This window comes from Sphaeramia orbicularis, chromosome 11 (assembly GCF_902148855.1).
Source record: "Sphaeramia orbicularis chromosome 11, fSphaOr1.1, whole genome shotgun sequence".
NCBI classification, from domain to species: Eukaryota; Metazoa; Chordata; class Actinopteri; order Kurtiformes; family Apogonidae; genus Sphaeramia; species Sphaeramia orbicularis.
The window spans coordinates 55858392-55880496 of NC_043967.1; the positions used below are offsets into that span (position 1 = coordinate 55858392).

The 22105-nt window shown below is 42.6% G+C and overlaps 2 protein-coding genes across 9 annotated transcripts in view; one reads left to right on the forward strand and one right to left on the reverse strand.

Moving 5' to 3' along the window:
- Positions 1–22105, reverse strand: part of LOC115428600 (collagen alpha-1(XIV) chain-like) — a 282214-nt gene that overhangs the window by 52160 nt on the left and 207949 nt on the right. For all 3 annotated transcript variants that reach the window (XM_030147725.1, XM_030147724.1, XM_030147723.1), the window contains 10 exons: positions 21883–22026; positions 21227–21391; positions 20572–20610; positions 20227–20365; positions 19658–19800; positions 18366–18475; positions 17741–17899; positions 16536–16613; positions 15687–15773; positions 15098–15151 (listed from right to left, as the gene is read on the reverse strand). In XM_030147725.1, the coding sequence (XP_030003585.1) occupies positions 15098–15151; positions 15687–15773; positions 16536–16613; positions 17741–17899; positions 18366–18475; positions 19658–19800; positions 20227–20365; positions 20572–20610; positions 21227–21391; positions 21883–22026 (1118 nt within the window). The remainder of the gene's footprint in view (positions 1–15097; positions 15152–15686; positions 15774–16535; positions 16614–17740; positions 17900–18365; positions 18476–19657; positions 19801–20226; positions 20366–20571; positions 20611–21226; positions 21392–21882; positions 22027–22105) is intronic.
- Positions 3926–9223, forward strand: LOC115428602 (probable serine/threonine-protein kinase DDB_G0280133). Of its 6 annotated transcripts, none has more exons than XM_030147731.1 (5): positions 5585–5862; positions 7660–7850; positions 7990–8112; positions 8318–8535; positions 8661–9223. In XM_030147731.1, the coding sequence occupies exons 2-5, from the start codon at positions 7736–7738 to the stop codon at positions 8784–8786; spliced, it is 582 nt and encodes a 193-aa protein (XP_030003591.1). In that variant the 5' UTR covers positions 5585–5862; positions 7660–7735; the 3' UTR covers positions 8787–9223. The 6 variants fall into 6 exon arrangements, 5 of the variants coding, with proteins under 5 accessions (XP_030003587.1, XP_030003591.1, XP_030003589.1 ...); XM_030147729.1 differs by having other exon boundaries at positions 8318–8389; positions 8432–9223; XM_030147727.1 differs by lacking the exon at positions 5585–5862 and adding an exon at positions 3926–4062 and having other exon boundaries at positions 8318–9223.

Sequence of the window (22105 nt, forward strand, 5' to 3'; positions counted from 1 at the left end):
GGCCCAGAGAATCTAGCCATGAAAAAGTACATAGATGAGTCCCTGGCAGCTGGGTTAATTCGGCCCTCTTCGTCGCCTGCAGGAGCAGGGTTCTTTTTTGTTGATAAGAAGGATAAGTCGCTAAGGCCATGCATAGACTACCGGGGGCTTAATGACATTACTATCCGTAACAGATATCCTTTGCCGCTGATGTCCTCAGCCTTTGAACTGTTACATGGGGCCAAGATTTTCTCCAAACTAGACCTTCGCAATGCTTACCACTTAGTTAGAATCAGAGAAGGAGATGAGTGGAAGACAGCATTCAACACCCCCAGTGGCCACTACGAGTACCTGGTGATGCCTTTTGGCCTCACCAACGCCCCTGCTGTCTTCCAGGCCCTTGTTAATGACGTGCTCAGGGATATGCTTAATGTGTTTGTCTATCTGGACGACATTCTGATTTTCTCCCCAGACGAGGAGACACACATTCAACATGTTCGGCAGGTGCTTCAAAAATTACTCGCCAACCAACTATTCGTCAAGGCAGAAAAATGCGAGTTCCACCAGCCTACGGTTTCCTTTCTGGGCTTCATCATTTCGGAGGGAAGTGTCCAGATGGATCCTGAGAAGGTTAGTGCGGTGAGGGAGTGGCCTACTCCTGCTTCCCGGAAGGATGTTCAGAGGTTTCTTGGCTTCGCTAACTTCTATAGAAAGTTTATCCGGGGGTTCAGCAGTGTGGCTGCCCCTCTGCATTCTCTCACCTCTTCCAAGTCTGTATTCAGGTGGAGTCCCGAGGCTGATAAGGCGTTTAACCGCCTGAAGGGGGCGTTCTCCACCGCTCCTGTCCTGTCCGTCCCTGACCCAGCTCTGCAGTTTGTGGTGGAAGTCGATGCCTCTGATTTGGGTGTTGGGGCTGTCATATCTCAACGCTCTCCTGCGGACAATAGGCTCCACCCCTGCGCCTACTTGTCAAAGAGACTGTCACCAGCTGAGAGGAATTATGACATTGGAAATCGTGAGTTGTTGGCCATCAAGGTGGCGTTGGAAGAATGGCGGCATTGGCTGGAGGGGACGGATGTGCCGTTTCTCATCTGGACTGACCATAAGAACTTGGAATACCTGCGATCGGCTAAACGCCTCAACGCCCGTCAGGCCAGGTGGGCTCTGTTTTTCACTCGCTTCAATTTCACCCTTTCCTACCGTCCTGGCTCCAAGAATGGGAAGCCGGACGCTCTCTCCAGAGGGTTCTCTCCTGACACGTCTATCTCTGAACCTGAAACTATTCTACCCAGTTCCTGTATGGTGGGGGCTTTTCAGTGGGGTGTTGAGAAGTTGGTTATGGAGGCCCTTAATGACTGTGAGATTCCGGATGGCGTACTGCCAGACCGCCTGTTTGTTCCTCCTCACCTCCGCCCTCAGGTGATCCAGTGGGGCCATGCATCTAAGATGGCGTGCCATTCCGGGGTGAAGAGGACTCTGTTTATGCTGAAGCAACGTTTTTGGTGGACAGCCATGGAGAAGGACGTCGCCGAATATGTGGCCGCCTGTCCTGTATGTGCCGTCAATAAAGTCTCCAATAAGGCTCCCATGGGGGAGCTGCGGCCGTTACCTGTCCCTAAAAGGCCCTGGTCGGACATTGCTCTGGACTTCGTGACTGGTTTGCCCTTGTCCAACGGTAACACGGTTGTTCTTACAGTGGTGGATAGATTCTCTAAGATGGTGCACTTTATTCCCCTACCTAAACTTCCTTCAGCTAAGGAAACAGCGGAGGCGCTGCTAACTCATGTTTTTCGCCTACATGGTTTCCCTAGAGACGTGGTCTCCGATAGAGGGCCCCAGTTCATTGCTAGTTTTTGGAAAGCCTTTTGTTCTCTCGTTGGTGCTTCTGTCAGTCTGTCTTCTGGTTTTCACCCACAGACCAACGGCCAAACAGAGAGGCTTAATCAGGTCCTGGAGGTGGGACTACGTGTGTTGGCCTCTCAAAACCCCGCCTCCTGGAGCCGTCATCTGGTGTGGGTGGAGTTTGCTCACAACTCGCTTCCCAGTGCTTCTTCTGGTTTATCACCATTTCATGTGGTGTATGGTTATCAGCCGCCCTTGTTTCCCTCACTAGAGAAGGAGGTGGGCGTGCCTTCGGCCCTGGCTCTGATCCACAGATGCAAGAGGACCTGGACTCAAGCTAGACAGGCCCTGTTGAAGGCTTCAAGCCGTTACAAGACCTCGGTGGATTCCCATAGAAGCCCCGCTCCTGTTTACCATCCGGACCAGCGGGTTTGGCTGTCGGCCAAACACCTTCCCCTTCGGATTGAGAGTCGCAAGTTGGCACCCAGGTTTGTTGGTCCATTTCCTATCTCGAAAATTATTAATCCTGTTTCTGTATGTCTAAAACTACCAAGGTCTATGAGGATCCATCCCACCTTTCATGTAAGCCAAATCAAACCGGTGAAACAGAGCCACCTGGTCCCGCCCACCCAACCTCCACCTCCTCCTCGGATGATTGATGGGGATCCAGCCTACACGGTCCGACGTCTAATGGCAGCTCGACGGCGGGGGAGAGGGGTCCAGTACCTCGTGGATTGGGAGGGTTATGGACCTGAGGAACGTTCCTGGGTGCCGGCTTCCCGTATTCTGGACCCGGACCTGATACGACAGTTCCATCGGAGTCATTCTGATGTCCCTGGTCCGTCTGGTGCCGTCTGGTGCCGTCCCTAGGAGGGGGGGTACTGTCATACCTGCAGCCAGACGTTAGTCTGGTCTCGTCTGTCTTTTATGTTTTGTTTGTCATTTCCTGTTTTATTTTGTTAAGTTTCCCCTCATGTGTCTTGTCTGTCGTCTTTACTTCCTGTTCCCTGTTCTCCCTGACCTCTTACCTGATTACCTGTCTCCGCCCTGATTTGCTCCACCTGTGTCTAGTTGTCTTCCCTCCCTTTTGTGTATTTAAACCCTGTCTCTTCCCTCAGTCAGACGCCAGTTTGTAACTCTCGTAGTTCTAACCAGCGTTTTGACCTCGTCTGTTCGTTTTGTCTGCCTGTTGTGACCCTTTTTGGATTCCTCGGTTTTTTGCCTACTGCCTGCTCCCTGTCGGTTTTGTCCGCCTCATCTGATTTCCTGGTTTCGATCTTCTCGCCCTGACTTTTTGGTACGTGAGTATTTGTCTAGCCCTTATGTCCTGTTGCCTGAGTGATAGCCTGCCTGTGTATGACCTGTTTCCGTCCCTGACCTCCCTTTGCTTTTCCCCAGTCGGGAAAAATACCCCAAACGCCGCTCGGGGAGACGGGCTGCCGCCCTCGACCCGGAGGACGAATCAGAGGACGATATCTCCAACCATTATCCTCAAGATTCTGTCACTATTATTACTCTTACACCTCTGTGTAAATAATAAACCTTTTGAACCTTATTTTTGTGTCCGAGTTCCTGCATTTGGATTCAGTGTTTGTACTAACGGCATCACAGAGATGGACAGATGCAGCCGTTTGGAAAAACAGTGACTGGAAGAATCTGAAGAAAATAGTTCAATGCTTTGTCTTTTTCTTGTGTATTTTTGTGTATTTTTACTTGTACTCATACGACTGTTGGGGCTGTTTTACATTTTCTCTGTATTTTGTTTTTAACCAACAGTGTTTTTTTTTTATTTGTCTGTGTTCATGATTTCTTTGTGGGATTCTGTTTTTTTTTTGCCTGAAACACGTCCATCCTCGTAAATCAAACAATTCAACTTCTTTCCAGTTCTCCTTCTTCAACAGAACGTTCTTTTTTTGCTCTTTGTCCTCAGTCATTGTAGAGCAGACAGAGGTTTAGAAAAATAACAAAGATTATGTGAAGAATTAACAAATGAGGAGAATCATAACAGACAAAAACAGCAGAAAATGGTTCACGGCCTGGATGCAGAGGCTGTGCCGTCCTGTCGAGCCAGAACACCGGACGCCGGAGCCACGCCCGAGGATAGGCGCACAGTTCGGGCTCTGCGTCCGGCCCCAGACGGCCCTCGAGCCCGAACCACGACCCAAGAACCACAATACGTCCCCAACTGTGGCTAACCTGTACCGCTGCATCCCTGTTGTTCACCGCTCTTAATAGTTCCAGGTAATATCCAGGGTCCGACAGGTGAGCGTAGGTCTGCTACCATACTGCTACTCTGTCTCTGGGCACTGAGTTCCTTATAGATTTCTCTCTCATTTGCGAGAATTCAAGCCTAAAACACTGATAAAAGTAACAAACATCTCCCATCTGTCTCTCATCGATAACAAAGGGCCAACTTGTGTGGAAAGTTTGACGATAGATTTACACACATATACAAATATACAGACATTTAGAGGACATCGACAGATACAACTATCAATCAACTCTAGAAACCACAAACATACACATGGGTTCTTCTGTGAAACTGGGTTTATTTTAGTACCTGTCACTTTTCCATCTGTTTAGACCCAATAATAAAAGGTACATGTAGACATACCCCCCCCCCCCCCCCCCAGGATGAACCTAATGATGACCTCAGAGAAATGTAAATACAATTATCCTCTTGCTCTGATCCATCCCATAATTAATGAATTTATAATCAAATATTGGGTCCAAAAATAGGACCTAAATATGGACATTAAATCTCCCTAGGTGTCAGTGCATTAGATGTGTAAACATGTGTAAATGCTCTTCTATAGACTCTAAATACAGACGCTGTGTTCAATATGTGGATCCTGGTGGTTTTTCTAATCCACACATGTGGGTTTGGCATCAGTCTCAGTCGCATTCCAGGTTTGGTGTGGAACCCATCGTGTCCACTGGTGTTACATACAGAACCTGAACATTTAAACACAAATAAATCAACAGTGGATTTTCAACAGTGGCCATTTTTGTCAAACACTCTGCCTTGAATATTTACTTCAATTCCCAAAATGCACCTGTGACAGAATAAAAACACATTAACAAAATAGTAGTGTATAAATTTGGTGTCCTTTTGACTGTGTTACATGCAGATTTATGTATAAAATATAATGTAAAATAATATAAAAATGTGTTTTATCTGAAAAATAAAAAGACTGTGTTCAATATGTGGATCCTGGTGGTTTTTCTAATCCACACATGTGGGTTTGTCATCAGTCTCAGTCTCATTCCAGATTTGGTGTGGAACCCATTGTGTCCACTGGTGTTACATACAGAACCTGAACATTTAAACACTAATAAATCGTCAATGGTTTTACAACAGTGGTCATTTTTGTCAAACACTCTGCCTTGAATATTTACTATGATTCCCAAAATGCACCTGTGAGAGAATAAAAAGACATTCAAAAAAATAGTAGTGTGTAATTTTTGTGTCCTTTTGTCCGTTACATGCAGATTTATGTAGAAAATTAATGTAAAAATAATATAAAAATGTGTTTTATCTGAAAAATAGTTTCCCAAACCTGCCTCAGAACATTCGTCTGCATCTGGTTTGAATTTTTAGCCTCTGTCCTGTTTTTAGGACCAGTTTCAGAGAAGAACCCAGATAAAAACAGAGGAAGAAAGGAGAAAAACAATAGCGACACACATCCAAACCCACTAGTAGGACACTCCAAAACAGCACTATCACTATTATATCCAATAGCATATAATAGTAAATAATTGTAAATAATTGTATATATGAGAATTCAAGCCTAAAACGCTGATAAAAGTCATAAACATCTTCCATCTGTCCTTCATCGATAACGGAGGCCGACTTGTGTGGAAAGTTTGACTAAATCTAAAACCACAGATCCTATCAGAGTCCTGCGCCTTCACATGTCACACAAACACCATCTGATCTGGTTTCTTCTGCCACGTCTTCGATGTTCTGATAAAAGTCTGAAGTAAAAAGAGGGTGAGGCTGGTTTAACGCTGCAGACGTCCACAGATACCGGACCGACGGTGAGTATTCAACTCCACATCATCATTCTATTATCAGTCAAACACAGTATGTCGACTCACTGATGCTGTTTTCATGTTCCTGTAACGTTTCAGAAACTGTTTTACCAGAACTTACGATGTTTTACCAAACACTAAAACTGAACGTATTTTATAGCAGCACGACACTGTTTGAAAATGGTGAATGTGTCGTCAAATTTTCCATCGTCCCTCTTAAAAAATGCGAAGTATCTCGTGCGTCTCCTCTTCAGTCGTCGTCTCCTTCCCTTCACTGTTCATTAACAAACTGACTTCAGATACTGATGGTGCGTTCAAGGCACCTGGGAAACACGGGCGCAGAGGAGATCGACTGTGTAATAATCGATGTGACCGTGGGTTTTAGCGACGCAGACAAGCTAATAAAGATACTTTTACTGTTGTTTTTGTCAGTTTAAAGTACGTCTGCGGGTCAAACTCTCACTGCAGTTTATATTAGTTTGAGTCACCTTCACAGCTTTTTAGTTTTCTTTTTTTTAGTTTTTACTTGTTTGCTCGCTTGTCTGTTTGGTTTGATGATGCCTATGTCATCATTATGTGTATTTTGAAATTTTTAATTTAGAGCAAACGAGTGCTGTATTAATGTGTGTTTTATGTCTCGTTTCTGTCACCTGCCTCTGACCGCAGAAGAAAATGAATTATTTTTACTAATTCGGGCACATTTACATGGGTGTAGTGTTCATAAATATGCATGGTCCCTATTAAATAAACCACTAAATACAAATAAATACAAACTCTGGGCTTTTTACTCGTTTTTTAGACCAAATAATACAGGACTATTTTTGTCTAGTTTCAGTCAATGAAAACTGATGACTTTTTAGTTTTGTTTTAGTCGATGAAAACAGTATTTTAGTCTTTTTAGTCGTGCAGTTCTATGTAATCTGGTCAGTATAGTCTGGACTAAACCAACATTTTCTTAGACTTAAACCCATTTTAGTTTAAACAGGGTAAGGGGGGGGGGGGGGGGGGGGGGGGCGCTGTGCGCTGGAGCCCATATTTCTGTCTGAACCCGAATCAGGACTTTGTGCACTTACAGGTCTGCAGATCGAAAACCAAAAGTTTTACAATTTACATGTGAATTCGTCTTTGAAAGAAAAGAGTTTTTCCAACTATTTGATGTTTCAATTATTGCTGAACTCCAAGAAATGTGAGAGTTATAAAGAGTTGTTTGTAGACTTTCCAAAAAACTCCAATCAGTCTCCCCACTCTGAGAGCTAGTGCGTAGAGCAGGGCTGTCAAACATGAGTCCCAGGGCCCAATGTGTCCCCCCAAAGGTTCCAATCCGACCCCTGGGATGAATTTACAAAGTGTAAAAATTCCACAGTCTAAGCTGTGGAACTCATTTTAGTTCAGGTTCCACATACAGACCAATCTGATCTACAGTCAAATAATAGTGAAAAAATACTAAAAATATAATGACTCCATTTGTTTTTTGTTTTTTTTAATTTGATTTGATGTGAAAAAAAAAAGACATGCGTGACATCGGTACCAAACTTCACACACACATTCTTTGTGCCGAGTCGCACATTTTTCGTAGAAGCGTCATAATTGTAGGTTCAACGGTGTGGGATTGGTAGAAATTCAAAAACGGTCCTGTTCATTTCAGAAGCACAAATTCAGTCACTTTTTCACAATTTTCAGGAAATCTGCACACCTGACTGTTCACAGAAGTCAAAGCCCATCTGTCTGAACCAGGCTCAGGCACATTTTTAGAATAACATGTTTGGGTCTCATTTCCAAAGTCATTTCTGCTTGGTATTTCAGCGTCAGAGGGAGGAGCTTCACTGTTTGACTGAACGCTAGTAGAAAAGTGCTCAGGTTTGTGTTGGTACGCCTCAACATGTCCACTGATCCTGAGGCCGGACCACAACCCCATCCAGATGTGAGACGGAGCCCAGAAATCCAAGAGGAAAGTGAAGATCCAGGTGAAGTGTGTGAGAGAGCACAACTGAAGGGTACGTACCCGTCAGCTGCACAACAAACTGCACAGTCACTGAACGCTGTCATATTCTGAAGAGGCTGGAGGAGCCCCAATATACAGACACATACAAAGACTGAAAGGCTTGGTTTAAATCAGTCTGTTTCCATGTGAAGGAGGGCGTGTTGTGATTGGTCGTCCAGTCGTCAGGAGAAGCCGGTGCTGCAGCGTTCCTGCACTGATTCAACATCTGCTGATTGTTCTGTTGGTTCTGATTCTGGGTGGACTCTACGCACGATGTAAACCTCTGCTCTGACTCACAAACGCAACATGGCACATATTAAACACCACTGTAAATGACAGAAATACCACCGTAAATTAACTAAACACCACCGTAAATGACGGAAATACAACTGTAAATGACATAAACAAAACTGAGATTGCTGAGGTTTGATGATATTTTCTATACATGTTGATTTCTCTCCGTTTTTCTTTGGTTTCCAGATATTTTTGCCACTGTGGAAAGACAAAACCTGCTGCTGGAAATACAGCAGCTCCAGATCACCAGAAATGAACTGAACAACACCAGAAATGACCTGAACAACACCGTGAATGAATTGAACAACACCGTTACTGAGCTAAACACAAAGAATAATCAAGTCAACATCACTATTACAGAGAGGGACACAACTATTGAGAGTCTGAAACGGCCACAGCCAACGGCGGAGCCAACGCACAGCCAACACCGGAGCCAACACCGGAGCCAAAGCCAGAGCCAACGCTGGAGCCAACACCGGAGCCAAAGCCAGAGCCAACGCTGGAGCCAACACTGGAGCCAACACTGGAGCCAACGCTGGAGCCAACGCTGGAGCCAACGCTGGAGCCAACACTGGAGCCAACGCTGGAGCCGTACCTGAACCCATACCCAGAGGACCCAGAGTCTATACACTTTATTGACCGCGGTTTTGAGTGAAACTGTTGATTTCAACCCAGAACAAGATGTTACTGTAGTTGTTTTTGTGATAAATCAGGGTCGTCTGGTTCGTCTTTTCATGTCATTTTGAACATATTCTGTCTAGATACTGTAGACAGACAGACAGACAGACAGAAAGAGAGACAGACAGACAGACAGACAGACAGATAGATAGATAGATAGATAGATAGATAGATAGATAGATAGAGGTCCATGAACGACCATATGAACAAGATGAACAAATGATGAAGATGTTGTTAATGCTGTTCATGTTTTTGTAGAGAGCGTCCCATGAAATAATGAGATGGACAGAGATGAAGCCGTTTGGAAAAACAGCGACTGGAAGAATCTGAAGAAAAAAGTTCAATGCTTTGTCTTTTTCTTGTGTATTTTTGTTTCTCTGTATTTTTTTAACCAACAGTGTTTTTTTTTCTGATTTGTCTGTGTTCATGATTTCTTTGTGATAAAATAAAACTTCTTCACGGTTCTTCTTCTTCAACAGAATGTTCTTTTTTGGTCTTTGTCCTCAGTCATTGTAGAGCAGACAGAGGTTTAGAAAAATAACAAAAATTATGTGAAGAATTAACTAATGAAGAGAATCATAAAAGAGAAAACAGCAGAAACTGAACTAAACACCTTCATAAATGACTTAAACACCACCGTAAATGACATAAATACCACAGTAAATGACCTCCTTAAATGTCTTTTCTCTTTGTTTTTTGTTTTTTTCATCCTGTCTTTTTAATCTGATTCTTCGTTGTTGATATTACTTTGTGAATTCCTGCTTTAAGACTTAATTTCTTTCTTTCTAGTGACAGAGTTGACACATTTGACCCAAACTGAACCTGCTGCAGTGTGACTCTGTTAAACTAGAACTCCATTAAACTCTGTTCACTGAGCGTCTTGTCGTCTGACTTCATTTGCACTCGTCACCAGAGCGTGAAAGCTTTGTTATCGGTGACACCACAGGAAATCAGCTTGCAACTGCGCTGCATGTGGACGACCACATAAACACAATGAACCGATGACAAATTCAGAGTACAACTCATATCTGTTATTGTAGTGTAGTCATGGAAGAATATTTAATCACAGAACATCTACATACATGAAAACTGGACATTAGATAATATTAACCCTTTAAGGACCGCCAGTAGAACAGGCCTCAGTTTATTGAGGTTGTTTTTGGAATAAAAGGGTCAGAAAATGTCTTTTTAGACAATTCTTTTGCACCTGTTTTCAAAGTTTTTTCAATATCTGGCCATTAATTATTATTATTATTATTATTATTATTATTATATGTAATACATGCTTAAAAAAAAAGATTTAATTTTTGAAAATATTATTATGTACGACGGCGTATTAGGGCCACATAAGAAAATAAAAACACTTGTCACAACAAGAATAAAGTCACAAAATATTGAGATAAAACCTGTACTGTTATGACAATAAAGTCGAATACAAAAAGAGTCAGAATTTTATGAAAATGATGTCGTAATATTATAAGAATACTGTTGTCATATTTCAACAACAAAGCCATAATTTGCGAGAATAACTTTGTGATGTAACCGCCGCTAGCCCTGCAGCTGACCACCTCATCAGTTCCTTCTGCCGAGACCGAAGGATTTAGTTTAGTTTAGTTTAGTTTATTAGTTTGATCCCCATTAGCTGCTGCATACCACAGCAGCTCCTCTTCCTGGGGTCATCAACAACACAAAAACAAAGCACCACAATTTCCCACAACTCACTCAACAAACAGGATGTACATACACTCAACACAACAACACAAAAACCAAAAATCAACAGCAGCACACAATACAAAACAATTACAATAATAATACCAACAACAACAGAAAAAAAGAATAAATAAACCAAAAATCAGAAACAAAAAATAAAACATAAAATAAAAATAAAAACAGCTCCACAACAAACAAAAAAACAAACCGTCTAGATGATGTCATTATAGGACGTGCAATAGCTCAGACAGTTATTCTTGGGTAAATATGAAAATTCTCAACCTTTTAGAAAAACTATGCTTGAATTTCTGAAATTAAAAACTGTGCCAGTGTGTTCCGTGCCTCCATTGCCCTGTATTACACACTCCCCTGTATTTGATTGGTCCTACAGGCAGAAAACAGGAGACATCTGTCCTCTGACTGGTGTGTGGAATGTTGATGCACGTCACTGAAGAAAGTCAGTTTACTGTAAAGAAGTTCAGCTGTTTTTGTAATTATGATGTTTGTAATAAACTGAACTAAAGAGTATCTAATTCTGCCTTCAACATGTAACCAGGCCGGACGGGTGTGAGTGTTTCTAGTACTGGTTCTAAATGGACAGTTTAGGACTATTCCAGCTGCTTTATTTTGCACCATTTGAAGTTCATTTAGATTTATTTCTGATGTGTCTGACCAAACAACTGAACAATAATCTAAATGCGACAGAACTAATGATTCCACTGGTGTTTTCCTTATTTGATATGGTATGCAGTTCCTACATTGTTTAACAGCACCAATGCTTCTGCCCATTTTATTTAATATTTGCTTTATATGAGTATTCCAAGTCAACATACCATCAACAGTCACACCTAACAGCCTGGCCTCAGCTACTTGTTCTGTGTCAGTTCCATTGACAAATTCAAAACAGGGGAGTTTTTTAAAAGGGGTCTTGACCCCAACACCATACATTTACTCTGCTCAGTATTGAGCACTAATTTATTTTCTCTCATCCAATTTGCAATTAGTATTACCTCTTCATTTAGAGCTTTTTTAAGTTCACCAATATCAGGATTGGACAAATAAATGGTAGAATCATCTGCATATGGAGCAATGGTGGCACGTTCCAAAATAAAAGGCAAATCATTTGTAAAAATAGAAAATAAAAGTGGTCCTAAACAGCTGCCTTGGGGCACTCCACAAAACAGCGTCTGAGTATCAGAAAAGTGACCATTAAACAGAACTGTAAATTCTCTATCAGTAAGATAACTTCTCATCCATTCAATTGCAGCCAAATCGACTCCATAACAAGTTAGCTTTTCCAGTAGAATCTCATGATCAAGTACATCAAACGCTGCACTAAGATCTAACACTACAGTGCCAATTATTTTCCTGTTTTCAATGTCTTTTAACCAGTCATCAGTTATCTGAACTAAAGCTGTTGTAGTGTCCTTTCCTATAAGCATGTTGACATACTGTATTCAGCCCATTTTTACTAAAATACATATTAATTTGGTCGTAAACTACTTTCTCTGTAATTTTACTCAAAACAGGGAGAATACTAATGGGTCTGCTGTTTTTACCAGAAAAGGACTCCTTGTTATTTTTTAATAGAGGTATGATTTTCGCTTTTTTCCAATTAGCAGGAAAAACACTCTTTTTTAAACTCAGATTAATGATGTAGCATATGGGCACAGCAATCACATCAGCTACCATTTTTAAGAATTGCACATCGAGTTCGTCAACACCAGGCGGTTTCACTTCAATAAATTTTAAGACATTTTCTACCACAGTAATACTTACTTTTTCAAATGTAAATTTACATGATCTGTTCTTCGTAATTTTATTTTTAATTGTGCTAATGGATGAGTCACATTTTGACCTGGAATCCATACACTTATGCAAATTTTGAACCTTATTCTTGAAGAATTTGCTTAAATAATTTGCAATATCAACAGGTTTAGTCAAAAAAGTCTCATCAGCTTCCAAAAATGTTGGTAAAGATTTGACTTTGTCCCATTAATCCATGAAGTGTATTCCATATTTTCTTACTGTCTAATTTTGCCTCTTTGAATTGATTTTCGTAGTAGATCTTTTTTTTGTTCTGTTTAATTTTGTAACAAAATTCCTCAATTGTCTGTACTTTTTCCACTGAACAGTATCACCAGATGTGATTGCCTCTGCCTTTGCTTCATTTCTCAGCTTTATGTGTTCTTTAAGTTCAGAATCTACCCAAGGAGAAGCAACATTTCTTACAGTCATTTGTCTTAATGGTGCATGTTTATCAATAACTGGCATGAGTAAACTCCTGAAGACATCCAAACCTCTGTCAGGATCTTTTTGTTGTAATACTCTTGACCAATCAACATTACGGACCTCCTCTGCATAATTTACTTCATTAAAATGTTTAAATATTCTTTTAACAGTTATCTTCTGTGCTGATGTGGGTACTTTGGTCTTTCTGCAGACTGCAGTTACATTATGATCACTGAACCCCATACGTACAGAACCTGCTTTTGAACAGAAATCAACTGCATTAGTAAAAATCAGATCTATACAAGTGGACGTTTTTGTCCCATCGGACTTATAGAAAACTCTGGTTGGTTTCGTAACAATTTGTGTTAAATTACATGTATCTGCTCCTGAGAGCAACTTACTTTTTAGTGCACAATTATTACAACTCCAATCAATATTTAAATCCCCTAAAAAATATACCTCATTTTAGAGTCACATGCTTTATCCAGCATATAACAGATTCTGTCCAGACAGACTGTTGGTGCGTTAGGTGGTCTGTAACAAACACCCATAAGAACCAGCTTCAGATACAGCAGCTTCACTTCCAACCGTAGTGCTTCAACACCAATGCAACCAAGATCATCCCTTATTTTCACAGGTATCTGATCCTGAACATAAAACACTACTCCAGCACCATTAATATTTCTATCATATCTATAGAATTTATACCCTTGTATATATAGACTGAGTTCATGAAGCCATAATCACAAGTTCATAACTGTAACTTATCACCACTGCCTCTTACTCTTTGTTTTCCATCGCTGGTTCAATTACAGTCTTCACGTATGTCTCTGCTGCCACATTGTCAGTGAACCTTCTAGTTTCTCCTCTGAAAGTCAGTACCAGAGTTGGCAGGTGAATAATCCCATGTTTGATTTCTGCGTTCCATAATTTGTTCCTCACCTCTCGATAGCTTGCCCTAGCTTTGGCGGTGTTAGCTCTAAGATCCGGAAAGAAATGCAGCTTCATCCCATGAGCCTCGAAAACTTTTTCTTTCCTCACAATGCGTAGAATTTCCTCTCTCATCACCAGTCTCTGCATCCGAACAATCATGGCACGCTGCCCGGATTTAGTCACTGGGCCGATGCGGTGGGCATTTTCAACTTCAGGCATGAGTTGGAGTTTATCCCCGAACATCTCCTTCAATAAAATTGACACGTAGCCTGTCGGATTCCCCTGCTCCGCATTTGTAGTCAAGCCAAGAATATGCACATTATACTTGTGACTGTGATTCTCCAGGAGTTCAGCCTTTTCCTTTAGGGCATTATTTTCTTTACATAGGCGTTGGTTTGCCTTCTCCAGGTGAATAATGCGGCTGTCCATGCCACTCAGTGCATCCTCTAGTACGCCAATTCTTTTACTGAACCCAGACACTTCATTTTGGAGTGCGTCCAGATGCAACTGCATTTAATCAGTCAGTACGCCGTTTTCCTCTCTTACAATAGTGCAAATCAAGGCAGATAATTCCTGTAAGTTGAACTCTTTCGCCGTCACATTACTCACAGCCTCCTGCTCAGCGTGGTCGACACCACTGTCCTTAGTTTGCCCTTTTATTTTCTTCAGAGACATACCACAATCGAGCATCGGATCCAGCACCGTTTATTCGTAATTGGTCTTAATTCTTAGGAAGAAACATTTACTTTAACCACAGTTTTTTCAAGTTTGTTGGAGATCGGTGTTCACCTGGCCTCCTCAACCTTGGCGCATGTGCATCATCATCTGAGAAGTCTGTCTGTCTTGGGTACCAAGACCAAGACACTGCCGAGACCGAAGGGTACCAAGACCAAGACACTACCAAGGCCAAAGGGTACTGAGACCAAGACACTGCCGAGACCGAAGGGTACCAAGACCAAGACACTGCCGAGACCGAAGGGTACTGAGACCAAGACACTGCCGAGACCGAAGGGTACTGAGACCAAGACACTGCCGAGACCGAAGGGTACTGAGACCAAGAAAAGACTGAGACCAAATGAGTTGAATCCGTGACAACTACATCAGTAGTGGACCGTGGAGGTCTAGCATTGTCCGTTGAGAAAATGTATTCAATGTAACATGTTTTTAAAATAGGTGCATCTGACTGGTTGCATTTGAAGAGGGCGCACACTAAATAATAACACCATTCTGTGATGTTGTGTTTTTTGTACAAATCTCATTAAGATCGCTATGTCCGAGAACAAGACAAGACCGAGACCAAATGAGTTGAGTTTGTGACAAGACTGAGACCCCAGAAAATGGGTTCCCAGACAGGTCTCCTGGCTAAGACCGGTCTTGAGAACTACATCACTAATGAACTGAAACTCTCCTTACCACAGGACCAGGCTCTCCACGATCACCTCGGGCTCCTCGGATTCCTGGACCTCCCTGTTCAAAAAAAAAAAAAAAAAAAAAATCACATTGCGTTGCATTTTTATGCAGATGACAATCAAATGTATGAACAACTAATATGAATGTATGTGTGTAATTTTGCCATTACAGTTTTTATCTCTGTGTCCAGACACTGGCACACTGCGTTTAAAGTGTTTCATAAATAAAGTTGAGAAAAGTTGAAGGAAGCTCATGGAACAGATGAAGATGGTGAAGATGGAAATGAATGTGAGCTGGTGATTTAACAGAACCCTAACCCTGTCACCACCTTTAAAACCAGCAACAAAAACATCTGAGAGGTTAAATCATGTACGACTGCTTTATTTACGGTTTTATTTCTTTGTTTTGTTCTTTTTTTTTTTTTTTTTTATTATTCCCTTCATTTGGTTCATTATTTTATTCAAATTTGTTCATTTCACTGTTCATTTCCATTCATTTTGTGGATTATTTTCTTTGTATTTGTGTGTGTATATTTATGTGTGTGTATGTGTGTGTGTATGCGTATGTGTGTGTATGTGTGTGTATATCTCACAGGGGCTCCAGAGGGCCCTGGGGGGCCTTTGCTGTCCTGGGTGCAGGTGCAGGCTTTGGGCATAGATGGACAGTCCACCTCCTTCCTCTGGATGAACACGAACACGATGAGGATGAAAAAAAAAACAAACACACACACACACACGAATCAGTGACAGTCAGATGAAGGTGGACCATCATCATCATCATCATCCTTCATGTCACATGGAAACAGACATATTACAGCTGAGTTTAATATGAGGTTACAGACTGATGAGGTGGAAGTGGAGTGAATGGAGTTCAGACACACACACACACACACACACACACACACACACACACAGACAGACACACACACAGACAGACAGACAGAGACACACACACACACACACACACAGACAGACACACACACTGACACATACACACACACACACACACACAGACACACACACAGACACATACACACACAGACACACACACACACACACACACACAGACACATACACACACACAGACACATACACACACACACACACACAAACACACAGACACACACACACACACACAGACAGACACAGACACACACACACACAGACACACACACACACACACACACAGACACACACACACACACACACACAGACACACAGACAGACAGACACAGACACACACACACACAGACACACACACACACAGACACACACACACACACAGACACACACACAGACAGACAGACACAGACACAGACACAGACACACACACACACACAGACAGACAGACACAGACAGACACAGACAGACACACACACACACACACAGACACACAGACACACACACACACACAGACACACACACAGACGCTGTGTCCTCACCAGACCAGGCAGTTCGCAGCACTTGTCTCTGTTGGCCCAGGACGTACTACACACGATGTCGAAGGTCTGGAGCTGGAACTGGAAACACGAAGACGAGGACAGAGAACACAGAGCAGCTTCAGTTTCAAACACACGACCAGAGCTGACACAACACTCACACTTCAGATGGGCTGAACCCTGTCATTCCCAGGTTCCTCCGTTCTCCAGCTGTTCTCCTGTAGACTCATGGGTTTGGTTGGTTCAGTTCCAACACAGTGGACGACGGAGCATCATCACATACACTGACACCTACTGGTCAGACAGCGGAAGTGCACACAGGGTTTATACATGTACTCACCTGGACACTGGGCACGTGTGTGTGTGTGTTGTGTTATATATTGTGTGTGTGTGTCTGTTACGTGTGTTGTGTTATATTGTTTGCATTGTGTTATTTTGTGTGTGTGTTATATTGTGTGTGTGTATGCTGTGTTATATTATATGTATGTTGTGTTATATTGTGTGTGTTGTGTTACATTGTGTGTGTGTGTGTGTCATATTGTGTGTGTGTGTGTTGTGTTATATTATGTGTATGTTGTGTTATATTGTGTGTGTGTTGTGTTACATTGTGTGTGTGTGTGTTGTGTTCTATTGTGTGTGTGTCGTGTGTGTGTGTTGTGTTATTGTGTGTATGTGTGTGTGTGTTGTGTTATATTGTGTGTGTATGCTGTGTTATATTATGTGTATGTTGTGTTATATTGTGTGTGTTGTGTTACATTCTGTGTGTGTTGTGTCATATTGTGTGTGTGTGTGTGTTGTGTTATATTATGTGTGTATGCTGTGTTATATTATGTGTATGTTGTGTTATATTGTGTGTGTGTTGTGTTACATTGTGTGTGTGTGCTGTGTTATATTGTGTGTGTGTTGTGTTCTATTGTGTGTGTGTGTGTGTGTGTGTCGTGTGTGTGTTATTGTGTGTGTTTGTGTGTGTGTGTGTGTGTTATAGTGTGTGTGTGTGTGTGTGTGTGTGTTATAGTGTGTGTGTCTGTGTGTGTTATAGTGTGTGTGTGTGTGTGTGTGTGTTATAGTGTGTGTGTGTTATAGTGTGTGTGTGTTAGGGTGTGTGTGTGTGTGTGTTATAGTGTGTGTGTGTTAGGGTGTGTGTGTGTGTGTGTTATAGTGTGTGTGTGTTAGGGTGTGTGTGTGTGTGTGTGTGTGTGTGTGCTGACCGGTGCAGAGTTGTCCTTGTTGCCTCTGGACCGGACCATCCGTCCCAGGACCTCCACTCCGTCTGTGGTGATGTTTCCGGCTGCGTTGATGCTTTTCTCCGCCACCATCTTACAGTCGATCACCACTCTGGCGCTGGTTTTACTGATGGTGATGTGAAGCTACGGGACACGAGACACGCCCACCTTTACAAACACGGCCTTAAAGGGAACCACGTCACATCCTGACCTTCATTAACCACGTCTGAAGTAACGGTCAAACGTCTTCTTAATGGTTGAACGGAGCCTCTCCTTCCACTGGTGTCTCTAAGGTCAAATACAGTTTACGTCACTACGACACAGACACGCCCCCAGCTAGGCCCCGCCCCCTAGATATAAACACAAGCCACGCCTTCATTTTGCAGGCGTTTACCATGGCAGAGAAAAGGAAGAGGTGGGCGTGGTCAGAGGATTTCAGTTTTTTTCGACGTTTAGTAAATATCTGTGAAGTTTTGCGCAGATGTCCAATGGAAAAGCGACTAGTGACAGCCCAGTTCTGGTTCTGGTTCTGGCTCAGGTTCTGGTTCAGGTTCAGATCACTTCAGCCTGCTTTTGGTGAACTCAGACACAGATGGTGGGTTTTTTGTACCTTATGGAAGCTGCCGTAGAACAGTTTCTGGATCTCTGGTCCTTCGAAGGTCACCGTCTGAAACTCCCCTCTGTAGTCGTTGTTGAAGAACGTTAAAGTCTTTCCTCCGTCTGCGGGTCACAAATAAACAACAGGTGTCAACAAATAAACAACACGTGTCAACAAAAAAAAAAACAACAGGTGTCAACAAATAAATAACAGGTGTCAACAAATAAACAACAGGTGTCAACAAATAAACAACAGGTGTCAACAAATAACAACACGTGTCAACAACAAAAAACAATAGGTGTCAACAAATCAATAACAGGTGTCAACAAATAAACAACAGGTGTCAACAAATAAACAACACGTGTCAACAAAAAAAACAACAGGTGTCAACAAATCAATAACAGGTGTCAACAAATAAACAACACGTGTCAACAAATAAACAACACGTGTCAACAAATAAACACGTCAACAAACAAACGTGTCAACAAACAAACAACAGGTCAGCAAATAAACATGTCAACAAATAAGCAACACGTGAACAAAAAAGCAACACATGTCAACAAACAAACAACACATGTCAACAAAAAACAGGTGTCAACAAATAAACAACACCTGTCAACAAATAAACAACACGTGTCAACAAATAAACACATGTCAACAAACAAACATGTGTCAACAAACAAACAAACAACACGTCAGCAAATAAACATGTCAACAAATAAGCAACACATGTCAACAACAAAAAAACATGTGTCAACAAATAAACAACACATGTCAACAAATAAACAACACATCAGCAAACAAACACCACAGGCCAGAATCAAAGAATCATCATTCAAGTGGGTTACCTAGCAACAGATAAATAATAGGGCCACGTTGCCATGGTGTCAAATTTCAGGTGCAGAAACAGACATGCCAGTTGAGAGGTTATTCAACTTAAAATGCTAGTGGAATTTACCATGAAAGGAAAGGACGGAACTCTATCTATCTATCTATCTATCTATCTATCTATCTATCTATCTATCTATCTATCTATCTATCTATCTATCTATCTATCTATCTATCTATCTATCCATCCATCCATCCATCCATCCATCCATCCATCCATCCATCCATCCATCCATCCATCGGCTGTATGTTTGACACCCCAAGTTATATTTTTTTGGCTCAGAGCCAACGATGCCAAATGAAGCAGCAGTGTTTGGCTGAAGACTCAGTAAATCTAACGTACAATGAAGAACCCCAGCTGGATGTTGACTGACAGGATGACGACGTCCCTGTAAATAAACTAGAGCCGGACTCACTGTCCACGATGACGCCCACCAGGGGCTCGTTGTTCTTGTTGAGGATCTCCCAGAGGGCGAAGGGTTCCTCTGGAGTGTCTGGAAGCAACCGGAACAGCAGGGTGATGGTGTAGTCTGAGGGCAACCCCTCTGGGTGGAGGTACCTGGAACACAGCACCCACAGAAACACCGTCAACAGAAGGAAACACTGGCAATGGAAGGAAACACTGGCAACAGTAGGAAACACCGGCAACGGAAGGAAACATTGGCAACAGAAGGAAACACCGGCAACGGAAGGAAACATTGGCAACAGAAGGAAACACTGGCAACGGTAGGAAACACCAGCAATGGAAGCAAGAAACAAAAGCAAACCCCAGCAATGAATGCAAACACAGGCAACGGAAGCAAACACTAGCAACTGAAGCAGACATGTCAATGGAAGTAAACACTGTCAATGGAAGCAAACACCAGCAACGGAGGCAAACAACGGCAACAGAAGCAGATACGTCAGTGGAAGCAAACACTGTCAATGGAAGCAAACACCATCAACACAATTAAACACCATCAACACAATCAAACATGGTGCGTACCTGGTGGGTTGGGCCAACAGGGCGTCGCTGTGCAGGTGGAAACAGGGGAAGGTGTTAAAGGTGCCGGGTACCATGGAAACGCCAGAGACGCTGCTGTAGCGGTTCTCCACCAGCCCGAACAGCTCCATCATACGGAAACCTGACGGAAACACCAACACCACAGCTGATCAAGGACTTCATGAGATTCAGTTTGATTTCATTCTAACGACATTATTTATACATTTGTACTGGACTGCGTAGGCGACATATATGAGTCGTACTGATCCGATAAATACTGTGACTGCATCAGTGTGAACTGAACCTTCTGCTGCTCGGTTCATTTCTACACATCCATGGGTTTCTTACCTGGGGTTGTGCTGCCGCTCATCGGTACAGAAGGACAGGCTACAAACAAACACAAGTCTGGATTAGAAACATGTCATGGATGTGATGTTTGGCAGAGGTTTGGCAGATGTTTGGTGGATGTTTGGTGGATGTTTGGCAGATATTTGGTGGATGTTTGGCAGATGTTTGGTGGATGTTTGGCGGATGTTTGGTGGATGTTTGGCGGATGTTTGGTGGATGTTTGGTGGATGTTTGGCAGATATTTGGTGGATGTTTGGCAGATGTTTGGTGGATGTTCGGCAGATGTTTGGCGGATGTTTGGTGGATGTTTGGCAGATGTTTGGCGGATGTTTGGCAGATGTTTGGTGGATGTTTGGCAGATGTTTGGCAGATGTTTGGCGGATGTTCGGCGGATGTTCGGCGGATGTTTGGCGGATGTTTGGTGGATGTTTGGCGGATGTTAGGTGGATGTTTGGCGGATGTTTGGCGGATGTTTGGTGGATGTTTGGCAGATGTTTGGCGGATGTTTGGTGGATGTTTGGCGGATGTTTGGCAGATGTTTGGCGGATGTTTGGTGGATGTTTGGCAGATGTTTGGCGGATGTTTGGCGGATGTTTGGCGGATGTTTGGTGGATGTTTGGCAGAGGTTCAGTGGATGGCTGATGTTGTTACTCACTGGCGGTGGCAGCCTCACACACAAACGTCACCAGCTTCTCTTCGATCTTCTTGAAAGCGTCCAGGTCGTCCACGAAGAACACGTGTCGGTCACTGGGTTTACTGGCGATGCTCACCAGCTCGCCGTAGTCAGCGTCAGCGAAGCCGATGGCGAACACGATGTAGCCTTTAGAGGAAACATGAACATCCTTTAGCAACTCATTCAGGTCATTCAACATCAGACAGTCACATACGAAGGTGACGCTGACACAGACATAGAATAGAACGGAACAGAACAGAATAGAATAGAATAGAATAGATAACAGTGAATCAAACAAAAATGAATAAAATATTCAACAAATTGAACAAAAATGGCCAGAATAATAAAAAAAGAACTGAATAACTGTGACCAATCATGTGACCTCATGACACCAAACAGGAAGTCCCATTATTCTCCATCACTACTCAGGTGATTCTACAACTAATTATGTTTTGTTGTTCATTAATACTATAAAATAAACTTACACACTCGACTGTGGAGAATCTACGTTTTCCAACAAAGTCCAACATGAACATATTTGACAGAAGTGAAACTTAAATGTATTTCATATAAAATGGCGGCTGGATCGATGTGGTTGGAATGACGGGGTTAAAGGTCAACGGCCCGACCGCTCTGACCTTCCATCTGCATCTCCTTGGAGACTTTGTTGACATCGTCCTGGGACCGGCCGTCGGTCAGAACCACCAGAACCTTGGGGATTCCCCTCCTGACTCCGCCCTCTGCCGTGAAGATGTTCTCCTTCACATGTTGGATGGCCCGACCTGAATGAACGAATGATTTAGTTTGGTTTGTACAGTAAACGTTGTACAAAAAAACCTAAAAATGTTCACTCACTCACTC

Coding starts and splice junctions, on each gene's coding strand:
- LOC115428602 (XM_030147727.1), top strand. CDS start 7,736: ATGTCCACTGATCCTGAGGCCGGACCACAACCCCATCCAGATGTGAGA. Junction 7,851..7,989: donor TGAGAGAGCACAACTGAAGG/GTACGTACCCGT, acceptor TTCCATGTGAAG/GAGGGCGTGTTGTGATTGGT. Junction 8,113..8,317: donor GGGTGGACTCTACGCACGAT/GTAAACCTCTGC, acceptor TTTGGTTTCCAG/ATATTTTTGCCACTGTGGAA.